The sequence below is a fragment of the Alligator mississippiensis genome, chromosome 5 (assembly GCF_030867095.1).
Source record: "Alligator mississippiensis isolate rAllMis1 chromosome 5, rAllMis1, whole genome shotgun sequence".
NCBI classification, from domain to species: Eukaryota; Metazoa; Chordata; order Crocodylia; family Alligatoridae; genus Alligator; species Alligator mississippiensis.
Window position 1 is genome coordinate 39888782 of NC_081828.1, and position 12014 is coordinate 39900795.

The 12014-nt window shown below is 53.3% G+C and overlaps 1 protein-coding gene across 1 annotated transcript; it reads left to right on the forward strand.

Annotated features, from left to right (window-relative positions):
- Nucleotides 1–757: 757 nt before the first annotated feature.
- On the forward strand, nucleotides 758–10843 carry KCNA7 (potassium voltage-gated channel subfamily A member 7). Its single transcript, XM_019491583.2, has 2 exons — nucleotides 758–1739; nucleotides 3855–10843. The coding sequence occupies exons 1-2, from the start codon at nucleotides 1182–1184 to the stop codon at nucleotides 4752–4754; spliced, it is 1458 nt and encodes a 485-aa protein (XP_019347128.1). The 5' UTR covers nucleotides 758–1181; the 3' UTR covers nucleotides 4755–10843.
- Nucleotides 10844–12014: the final 1171 nt, after the last annotated feature.

Consider the following 12014-nt stretch of genomic DNA (forward strand, 5'->3'; position numbering starts at 1 on the left):
TTGGCAGGTTACAGCAGGAGGGCATGGAGCCAGGACTCCGGGGTTCCAGCTCCAGCTCTAAGTTTACTAGGTTAATTAACTGTGTCATGTTTAATTAGGTTTCTTAGGAATTACTGCCTGGGAGGTGTCAAACCACCCAAACAAGCTATAGGATAGATCAGCAGTCAATGCTCTGGTTGCCATAGCAGAGGTCAGGTGTGATTGTTCTGATTACTATGGCACGAGTCAGGGGTCATTGTCCAGTTGCTATGGCACAGTCCTGAACACCTCTCCCTGCCTGTGATGGAAGGGACACCAGTGTCTGTAACCTATGGCCTTGACCCTCATCTTACACCCAGGCCCTTCTTCCAACCTGCCAGACCCCACTTCCCTCCCAGAGCTGGCATTGAACCCAGGAGTCCTGGCTCCTAGTCCTCTCTTCCTCTATTAGACTCCACTCCCCTCTCAGAGCTGGGCAAGAACCCAGGCGTCCAGGCTTCCAGCACCCCGGGTGCCCTGCCTTCCTTTGCAACCCTGTCCTCGGGAGTTGTCCTCCCCCTGCTATTTTTAGCACCCCCAGAGCTAAGTGTGGCTGGGGTGGGGAGGGCAGTGGGGAGGGGGCGGGTACTGAATTTTGGCACAGGGGGGCTAGGAGTCTGTGCAGCCCGGCAACATGACACCTCCCTGGTCTGAGAAAGTGTTTACAGGCAGAGGACCTGAGCACTGGCATTGGGACGGACAGACGGACAGAACAGTCTGGGGTAAAGAACCTGGGTGGGGGGGGGGGGAGCAGCAGAAAAGAAGGGAATGCCAAGCAAAGGGGCTGCTGGGAGGGTCCCGAGGTGGAAAGTGGAGGGGATAAGACTGGTCCATTAGAAAAAAACTGAGAGAGAGAGAAAAAGGAGAGAAAAACGGGAAGAAGAGGAAAGCGCCTGTAGGGGAGGAAGATAGTGGGACAGAAGGAGCTGGTCAGAGCAGTGGGGAGACAGAGTGGAGTGAGTAAGGTGGGGGGTGGAATTTGTGGAGTGAATTAAGGACCGTGTCAGTGCCAGAAACGAAGGGAGGGGGGAACCCACGGTAGAAGAGACGAGACGCATCAGTGGAAAGAGGAGCCGAGGCCGGACGAAGGGGCCCAGGCCACAGCAGGAAGCCCCCACCCACTGGCCCATGGCCCCCAGCCCCACGCTCTGAGTGTGCCAGACATGGAGAAGCCCCTGGCTGAGCCAGGGGGCCCCTACCCACTCTGCCCACACAAGGACTGCTGCGAGCGGGTGGTCATCAACGTCTCGGGGCTGCGCTTTGAGACACAAGTCAAGACGCTGCGCCAGTTTCCTGATACGCTGCTGGGTGACCCTCGGCGCAGGGTGCACTACTTTGACCCACTGCGCAACGAGTATTTCTTCGACCGCAACCGGCCCTGCTTCGACTCCATCCTATACTACTACCAGTCAGGTGGACGGCTGCGGCGCCCTGCCAACGTGCCCATCGACATCTTTCTGGAGGAGCTCAAGTTCTACCAGCTGGGCGAAGATGCCCTCACCAAATTCCGGGAGGATGAGGGCTTCATCAAGGAGGAGGAGCGGGCATTGCCTGAGCGGGAGTTCCTTAAGCAGGTGTGGCTGCTTTTTGAGTACCCTGAAAGCTCACAGGCTGCTCGTATCATCGCCATCATCTCCGTCCTTGTCATCCTCATCTCCATTGTCATCTTCTGCCTCGAGACCCTGCCTGAGTTCCGGGATGAGCAAGATATTTCCCTCCCGGTGAGTGATGGGGAAACAAAGCAGGGGTGTCTGGACCCTTTGGCTGGGCCTTGTCTGGGTCCCTTTGTCCCCAAGAGCCAGTGGGTGATGTGTCCACCCCAATGCCACAGTCCAGTCTACCCAACAGCCTGTCCTGGGGTCCCATTAGCTCTTGTACCCCATCCCTTCTACCCTCACCAGCAGACAGCTGCCCCCAATGCCCCACCACCCCACTGTGGTCTCCCTCACCACCCCCACCCTGCCCCCACCAACCCAATCCCAGCATCCTCTTTACCTGATCAATAAGGCGGGACAAGCATGGCATTGCCCTGCCAGCATAGACAAGGTAGCACCCAGTCCTTTGGCCCTCATCAGCTTCCAGCCATCCCATCCCTAGGTCCCAACCTTGTTGTTACTCCACCACCTCTGGCTAACCCAGTCCCAGCATCCTCTCAGCCTGAAGTCCCTGTGGGTCAGTGAGGAGAGGCACCCAGCCCCCTCACCCCAACTCCAGTATCAGCCTGAGTATCCCCTCGCCCCTCACAGAGGTGGGATAGAACCCAGGTGTCCTGGCTGCCAGTCCCTCCTGGCTCCATTCCCACTACAGCCTCTAAAGCCCATTCCCCTCCCCAAGCTGGAATAGAACCCAGGCATCCTGATGTCACAGCAGGCTAGTCCCCCAGCCTGTTTTGCAGGGCATGGTGATAACTTGCTGACTGGCTGTGCTCTGAGGTGTCCCGCCCAGGAGCAGCTGGCAGGATTAGCAGTCCTTTGCTGGTGCCTGCCGCCTGGTGTCACCTGATCTAGGGCCGTGTGAGCCATGCACCCCCATCCTTCCCCCAGTACCCCTCTCCTGGCTGGCAGAGATGGGACAGTGAAGAGATAATGGATGTAAATTTGCTGGCTTTGAAGGCGAGTGCCAGGGATGTCCTGCCTTTGGCGGGGATTCCCTGTGTGAGGCATACCACTTGGGAGGTGGGGGAAGGCTGGCACAGTTACCATGCCACAGTCCACCATGCACTGTCATGCCACTCCTGAGCCACAGAACCTCCCCCCACCAGTGTCACCCACTGACAGCCTGGTCCCAGCGTCCTTTGCTCCCAGACACTTGGCCCAAATTCTGGGATAAGTGCAATAGCTAGCTATGCCAACCCCAGCTTCAGCTTCAGCTTCCCCTAGACCCTTCCCTTCCCAAAGTGGGAGACAACCCAGGTGTCCCAGCTTCCAGCCCCCTGCTCTTGCCCACCAGGCTCCATTCCCCATCCAGAGCTGGGAAAGAACCCATACATCCTGGGTCCAAGAGTCCCCTGCTCTAACCTATAGGACCCCTCCCTTCCCAACGCTGAGATAGAACCCAGGCATCCTGGCCCCCAGACACCTCTCCCAATGGCATTTCCCAGGTTCTATTACTCACCCTCCAGGTGCTACTACCCCCCCCACCCCAGTAGGTATCCCAGGGGACCCCACACTCTCTGAGCTACCCCAAATGGGCAACCTATGAAGTCCTGCATAGTGGGTGGGATGTGACACCTGGAAATGCTCCCTCTGCCTCCAGCCTGCCTCTCCCAACAGACAAACAATGTTCCCCTCACCTCAGAACAGAGACATAGTAGGTTCAGCCAAGCCTGGTATCCCCACTCATGGGCAAATCTAGGATTTTGGAAAGGGGGGATGCAGATTGTGAGGTATCTCATCACATATAAAACAACACATTTTTCTCCAGTTAAAAATTAACCAGAAGCTTTACTAGAATGCTAGGGGCCCAGGGCTGTATTATTCAGTTTAAGATTGAAGGAAAAATAAATATAACTTAATTGGAATGAGTTAAAAACAATCTGCAGGGCTGTGAAATAGGAGTGTCATTACCAGGAGCAGTGAACACCCAGCAGAATGGCTAGGCTTGACTGGTGGAACATCAAAACTATTAAAAAAGAAGAGAGGATTGTTAATACCTGTGGAATGAAGAGTTTAGAAGGGATGGGGGAGATGATAATGAGCCATTAAGTTAATTGACTCCCCCACCGCTTCCACAACCCAGTCAAGCACATGGATGAGCCTGGCAAGGGGGAAGCCAGAGGTCCCTGGGGTCCTCCTGTCCCTTTCTGACTTCCTCCTTTCTCTGTGTCCCCCCAACAGCTGCACCATCACCGAGGGAACAGCAGCCACCCCTCATTACGGAGCTCAAAAAGCCAGTTCGAAGACCCCTTTTTCATTGTGGAGACCATTTGCATCTGCTGGTTCTCCTTTGAGCTGGCAGTGCGGTTCCTGGCCAGCCCCAGCAAACCAGCCTTCTTCAAGAACATCATGAACATGATTGACTTCGTGGCCATCATCCCCTACTTTGTGGCACTGGGCACTGAGTTCGCCCGGCAACGTGGTGTTGGCCAGCCTGCCATGTCCCTGGCCATCCTCAGGGTCATTCGCCTGGTCCGGGTCTTCCGCATCTTTAAGCTCTCCCGGCACTCCAAAGGGCTGCAGATCCTAGGGCAGACCCTCAAAGCCAGCATGCGGGAACTGGGCCTCCTCATCTTCTTCCTCTTCATCGGTGTCATCCTTTTCTCCAGTGCCGTGTACTTTGCTGAGGCTGACCATGAGGATACAAAGTTCACCAGCATCCCTGAGGCCTTCTGGTGGGCTGTGGTCACCATGACAACTGTGGGCTATGGTGACATGTCCCCCGAGACAGTGGGTGGCAAGATCGTGGGCTCGCTGTGTGCCATTGCTGGTGTCCTCACCATCTCCCTCCCAGTGCCTGTCATCGTCTCCAACTTCAGCTACTTCTATCATCGGGAGATCGACTGTGAGGAGCAAGGCCAGTACACCCATGTCACCACCTGCCCCTACCATCTGCCCCCATCCCCTGCACCCCCTGCCCTCCAGGAAAAGGCCCACCAAAGGGAGGAGAAACAACAGCAAGACAGCGCTGTGATCCCACCCACCTCCAAGTTTCTGGATGGGGTGGTGTATGTGGATGGTGGCCAGCTGATGTCCTTGGGCCTTGAGCAACCCAACAAGCGCCTGGTGACTCAAGTGTGACCCCTGGTTCCCTAGCCCTCCTGCTTTTCTACGCCTCCCCTGCCCAACTGGAGGGGACAACACAAGGTAGCTCCCAGCTTATCTCCCACTGGGCCTGCCAGGGAGAGGTCCATCTCCTAGATGGTGGGAGAGGGGACATATCTCAAGGAGAGCCCATCTGTCCTCATTTTGTCCACCCCTCTCAGCATGTTTGGGGGCAAGGGTCTCCTAACATGGCTGTGTACAAAGATGGTGACTGTGTAGGACTGCATCTTGAGGATGGACCATCTGGCTTTCATGAACTAGATAGTGCAGAGACGTTACTGCCCAAGACAGCCCATGGCCTCTCCTCTGACTCTTCTGCTTTTAGAAAGCTCTGGACACAGGCAGGTTGGGTAAAGGTGCCCCCTTCCCTGCCCCCACCCACCCCGTCTCCCCTCCGTGACTCACAGAGCAGTTGGCACTGGAGTGTCCTGTGATATCACATCAGCGTGGTCTTGGGTTTCACCTGCTGGACCACGCTCTGGAACATACCCCATGCTGCCGAGCCTCAAATAGCCAGAGTGGAGATAAATAAGGGAATGTGTCTTGCCAAGACATCTGAGCGAGGATTTCAGAGCAACACAATCCCGGCCTTTGGGGAGGCGGGGAGAGAGGGGGATGGAGCCCCAGAAGAACTCTGTGTGCTGAGCTGGAGCTCTCTCCCCATGGCTCCCCACCCTCCCTCACACCGTCCAATACTCTCCCACCTTGTCCCACCTGGAAGGAGCTGGCAGGTGGGGATGGGATGGCTGCTCCAAGGGACTTGACCTCCCAACTTATCTCAGGGATGTTGTAACCACAGCGTGTTTGGGTAATTGGAAGGAGATTCCAGATCTCTTTCTCCTTGTCTCTGGCCTTGGACATGGCATAGGTCTCCCTTGAAGGCCAGCAGTCCCTAGACCAAAGCTGCTAACGAAGGGGGCATGGACTTGGCTCATGGCTCACAGGATATGAGCATGGTCAGTGACCCCCCACTGGGAAACCCTGGTTGATGCAAGCGGCAGGTGATGTGAGTCCTTCCCAGCTGGCCCATGAACTCCATGCAACTATGCTGGGACCCTCCCACACTCACCCTGTCCAAAGCAACTTGGGTCCCTTTTGCTTCCCAACCCAACACCACAGAATTCAAGCTCCTTCTAGTCTCTTCAACCAATACAGCCCTACTAAACCCTCCCATCCCCGGTCCAGTGTAATAGAGCTCACCCCCAACCCAGCCCAACTCAGCTCCCTCCCAAGCCACCTAACACAACCCAGGACCCACTTCCCACCCAACCCCATGCAACAATGTCCCCTTCCAAGCCCCTAACTCAATGCTACTCTGCACAAACCCTCTCATCCTAACCCAGCACAATGTAACTACACCCCCCAACAGATCACATCTTCATGCACTTTCCCCTAGTATAACTCCATTCCCAGTCAACCCAGTGCCATGGAACTCCATCCCCTCCAGCTGCTCAACTCAACTGCCCCCAAGTCCACTCTCAGCCCCGTCATGGCACGACACACCTATGCAACTCAAGTCAACCCCAACCCCAACCCCATGTCATTCAGCTGTGTCCTTCCCAACCCAGCACAACATGGATCATCCCACTCCATCCCCAAACAAAACCCTGTTCAACTCACCCCTCACCTTTCCCAAGTCACATCTTTTCCCAAGCTGCTGACCCTTCCCCCATCCCCAACCCCTCCCAACCCAACTCACCTGTGGCCAAAGACCTATGAGGCCAGGGTCCCCCCTCACCTCTCCTGGAGTGGAATAACCTACCTATAAAACAGAGGGTCCCCTTGAAGCCTTCAGGTACAAGACCCTTACATACATGCACACACCTCTGGCTAAAAGTGCAAGACAAGGAGGACTTGATGGGGATAGGGACTCTGAAAAAGCTCGGAAGTCTTAAAAAATTCAAGTGGCTGCTGTGCTCAGACATGCTGGGTCAAATGTAAAGGTCTGGGGTGGGGAAAGAGGCCCCCATCCTCTCTGCCCTGATGTCAGTTCCACGCAACCCATCCTTTTCATTGTCTTAATGTTTTGTTCCAATGGTCTTAAGCTCCAGGTAGGAGCAGGAGGAGGTAGTGGTGGAAGGACTCACCAGGTAACTGCAGCAGGCCGGGGCTGTAGTGCAAATAAGTGTGTGTGCGTGTGTGTGTGCGTGTGCATGTATGTGCAAACATAGACACAATGAGATGGTTGTTGTGTGTCATTATTGCTGTAACTGTATGGGTGGGTGCTCAGGTGCGTTTGCATGCCCATAGCAACGAGATAACTGCTGGGTGTGTCGTTACAATTACAGTATAACTGTGTGTGTACGTGCGTGCATGTGTGTGTGTGTGTGTGTGTGTGTGTGTATTTATGTAGCAGCAGTGGGATGACTTTTGTGCACGAGTAGTTATAACTAACTGAGCACAAGTACAAAACAACTGCAGACCAAACAGTAGATGGGTGAGTCTGTGGTCACTGCAACATAACAGTCGCGTGGGGAAGCAGTGGCCACAGCACGACTGGGTGGTAACTGTCATTCGCCATTGGGCGAGTGTATTGTAACTACAGAGTTGCTGTGGTGCATGTACATGAGAAATCACACTGTAACCCCTGTAAAAATGTATAGTAGTTACAGGACAATGCACGTGCAAGCCATTGGTATGCAGAACTAAGCACAGGTGGGAGGTAATTGCTGCATAACTACAACGCGCGTGCATGTGTGTGTGCGTGTCTCTGACAGACAGAGACAGAGGTGGAGACAGACAGCTACTGCATAGCCTCTGGTCGAGTGTGCAGCACAGTGGTTCTCAACATTTTTTAGACTCAAGGCCTCCCTCACAAAATCCCAGCTCCTACCTTTCACACATTTCTTGACTACAGAAAAATACTTGAACGAGTTGCCCATGGCACAGAGCTCAGGCAGGCCATGGCTGGTCAGAATGTTTGTGACACTAGATTCCTGTTCCAAATCTCTGGGTTTCTCTTGTGCATTACCTGTACGTGTTTGCACACTTCACAGTGCTAATTTTCTGCAGCACTCTTAAAAGGGTCTCATGGTACCCTGGCTTGAGAATCACTGGCTTAAAACTTAAATATAACTGCTGTGTATGAGAGTGGTAGCTACTGTGTAACCACTGGATGTGTGTGCATATGCATGTAATTACTGTAATGTAAACACCAGGTGGGTGTGTAGTAACCACAGTGTGAATGGGGTGCATGTGTGTATGCATGTAATTATCGTAGAGAAAACACTGGGTGGGTAGTAACCACACTATGAATGCTGCATGTGTTCACATGTGTATCCATGTGTGCATGTGCACCTCTGCACTTGTGTACAGTGGGTGCGTGAGTGTATGCATATGTCCACATACCTGTGGGTGTACATGCATTGACAGCCTCTGCTACATTACATATATTATGCAATTAACTGGTCAATTGTGTGCAATAAGTTTTGACCGGTCACATGTGCCAAGTAAGTATCACACCATAAAAATTACTCTCCAGCTATAAAAAGAGCCAATCAGCTATGAAGTTAGTATTTGAAAATGTGTGACAACTCTATAGCTGGTTTGTATCCAGCTTTAATTTGAAAATGTAGCAAGGCCCTATGTATAAGTGTGTGTGTGTGTGTATACACTGAACATCTGTGTGTATCTGTGTGTATTTGTGTGTAGTGAGCATGCGTGCATGTATGTGTGTACAGTTTGTGTGTGTACGTAGGTGTATGCATATGAGTATATGTGTGTGTATACATGTGCAGTGAGTGTGTGCATGTACCTGTGTGTACATGTCCAGTGTGAGTGTGTGTGTATGTGCATATACAGTGAGTGTGCTGTCACTGTAGCATATGCCTGAACAGTCAGTGATGCCTTGTAGACATGGGGCAAAAGTGCAGTCACCACCATAAATCTCTTATCTGTATGAGCAGCAGCCTGGGTGCAACTGTGCACAAAAGACCCATGGTCATGGTGCACATGCAGTGCACCTGGGCCAAAACAGTGACACTGTACTGCTCCCAGGCCTGCTCCATACCCAGGGCCTCCCAACCCTGCCCCTTCCTGGACCCATGTGGACCCATCAACTATACCAGGCTGGAGGGACCCCCAGAGACCCTACTTGGTGGTACCTGACTTTAGAAGTGGTTGATGGAGCTGAGAACACCCTCAGCCTGGTCTTCAGGTGCCTGGCAGGCACCAGCTCCCACGACCACCACCTTCTGCCTCCCTCCACAACTGCCCCCAGGACACTGGCACCTGTAGATCAGCCACTGGTCTCCTCCTCCTAGGAGTCCTGCACATGGGTGCCTGAGCTCTATGGTTTGCTCTGAGTGGCTGCTGCTCCAAGTGCAGATGCGTCTGATGCAGCAGGGAACGCTGTGCTCAGTGGGCCATCTGGGTGCAAGGGTACTCCCAAAGGGAGATGGGCATCCAGCCCCCACCTCCTGGGAGACCCGGGTTGTTTGGTAACATACCAACTGGAGTCGGGGTCCCCCACAGTGCTAGGTGCTGCACAGAATGACTGAGATTGGGGCCCCATCATGCTAGACTGTGTCAGTTAGTCCCTGCCTCTCAGACCTCATGCCCCTGAGCCAACAAAGAAGAACGCTTTCCCCCAACTAGATCTGGGAGCATGGGGCTTGCAGCTATGACAGCTCAGCTGTGGAAAGCCAGGACTTGAATCCATGTCTCCAGAAACTCCTGCTCAGACCCACTGGTGCTCCCTCCATCCTGGTGTATCTCAGGGCAAGAAAGTCCATACCTGCACTTGGGTGCACCAGGTACCAGGGCCACCATTCCCACTGCCTCCATAGGCCAGAGCCCACTGCATCCCCTCCCTTTGTCCACAGATGAGCTCCCAACTTGGGATACCTTGTATACTGGCGTGAGAAGAGGCAGCTCTTCGAAACAGGCAATGTATCTACAATAAACCCAACGGCACTGGTTATTTATTGCTAAGGAAGGATGGGGCCCAGCTGTGTTTTCTCTGATCTCCCCTTTGCGGTGCCCCCCAGCCAGGCCCCCTTCCATTAGCCAACTCATACATTGTGCGGGGGGGGGGTAAACCTCCAGTGTAAATCTGGAGGGGCCAGTTGCTGTAGGAAACTGGGTGGGGAGAGAGGAGTGGCTGTTGTCTCTGATGGGGTGACACCCCATTTCCACTAGCCCCAAATCCTCTCCCAAAACCATTGCATCAATCCCAGGGATCCCCAGAACAGGCCAAGGGGCTGCCCCATGGCAGATCCAGGGCTAGATTTCTTGCTGGACAGGGAGGAGGTAATATTGAACTCATACCGGGGGGGGGCTGGGGCTGGGGACTCCAGGTTCTAGCTGTTCTGGTGCATCTACACAGAAACCCATGTTGAAGTGAGCGTGTGGAACCCAGGAGGGCTGTGCTGGTTTTGTGCCTGGCTGGAGCTATGCACATCAGTCTAGAGGCTCTACTAGCAACATTGGGAAGGTGGGAGGTGCCAAGCACAGGAAAGTGGGGTTTGCAACAGTGAATTAAGGCAGCTATGGCCCCAGGTTGGCACGGGGATGAATCCCAGTCTGTGAGCCATCCTGATGTGTGTACCACTGGTGATGCCAGGGGTACTGGCCGGGTTGCAATTCCAGTGGGTGCACGGCAGGTCACTGGTAGCCAGGAGCTGTCCTGGAGCCCCAGTCCCCTGTCCAACCTACTCCTAACATTACCCCGGAGCCCTGTCCCACTGCTGTGAGGCCACTGTCCAAGGATGCCAAGAGCCCCCAAACCCGCTCCAGGTGAAGCCAGGGGATGGGGGCTAGCAGTGTCTGGCTCCAACCAGGTTGTTACATACACTGGAGACATCCAAGGACCTAGATTTTGAAAAGGGGAGGGGTGCAGATGCTGTGGTACATTATCACATATAAGACAACACATATTTTTCTCCAGTTAAAGGGAAACTAGAAGCTTTCCTGATAACCTGGGGGACTAGCACTATATTATTCCCTTTAAGATCAAAGCAAAAGCAAAAATCACTATGAGAATGCACTCTGATTTGCCAAATTATACATAAAGCTTAGAAAAAGAATGCAACAAACGATGTAAAAAATAAAATGGTCTAAAGACATTGGGTCATGAGGCCTGTAGTCATTAGTGTTAAATGTACATCTCTTGTTCAGATTCCTAAAACTAAATCTAGCCTTCCTGATCATCTTGACAGTGCCTTCAATGCTTCACTGTCAGACACTTTTACACCCAAGTTAATAGGACCATACTTGAGTTGACACTTTTAGATAGAGCTAAAAACAGTCTGCTGGGCTGTGAAATAGATGAGGAACATTGCCAGGAATGGTGAACAGACAGCAAAACAGCAGGAGAAAAGATAATTTGAATAGTGGAACACCAAGACCTTTAAAAAGGAGAGAGGGTTGGTAACACCTATGGAGTAAAGATGAACAGGAATCAGAGAGGTGATCATGGGCAATTGACTCTGTTAGTTCTGCCTGAATAGAAATGCTACTTCCCCTCTCACCATTGGTTTTATAAAGTTTGGGTAGATGGGAATCAAAGGAAGGTGCAACTGCATCCCCATGGATCCACCCCTAGCTACAGAGGAAGGTAGCTTTTTCTCCACCCCTCCAGCAAGTCCATACACATCTGACCAGGGGATAACATTTCTTCCTGACCCCGAATGCAGAGTCAGTCTGAACCCGAGCAGACGGACAAGACCCTCTATCCAGGAACCTCTGAGTTTAAAGTCCCAGTAGGAGCACTGGCACAGCCCAGTTACAACCCTCAGCCTTGGCTGCAGCCTCCAACATGCACTGGTTCTGAGGAAGACAAGAACGCTCCCCTGACACCTGTAGCAGCAGCAAAGGGAAAAATTCCTTCCCGACCTGTCATGGACACCAGCAAAGTCCAGAGGGAGCAATGCATCAGCCTCTGTGAACCTTCCCCCCACCCAAGGGAATCTGGGCTGGTTGTTAATAGGTGGCTAGACTTGGAGGCCCCTGTGGCATTAGGCGCTGCACAGACCCTGATTTGGGAGAGAGGAGTTGGGGGTCCTGCTGTTGGCCAAGCCCAAGCTGAGGGAGCTGGATCACAGCAGCAGATCTGGGGGGACAGTAGGTGCCAGGCTTACTGGGGTGGGGGAGAGATAAACTGGGCTATAGCTTCTGCTCCGGCCACAGGGTATTGGAGGGGAGGGGGACTATGCCACTGGCAACGCTTGGGGGGGCAACTGCCCCATAGCAGTCCCCAGATATTGGAGCTGGAGGCATTACAGCAGCCTTGCCCCC

Coding starts and splice junctions, on each gene's coding strand:
- KCNA7 (XM_019491583.2), top strand. CDS start 1,182: ATGGAGAAGCCCCTGGCTGAGCCAGGGGGCCCCTACCCACTCTGCCCA. Junction 1,740..3,854: donor AGCAAGATATTTCCCTCCCG/GTGAGTGATGGG, acceptor TCCCCCCAACAG/CTGCACCATCACCGAGGGAA.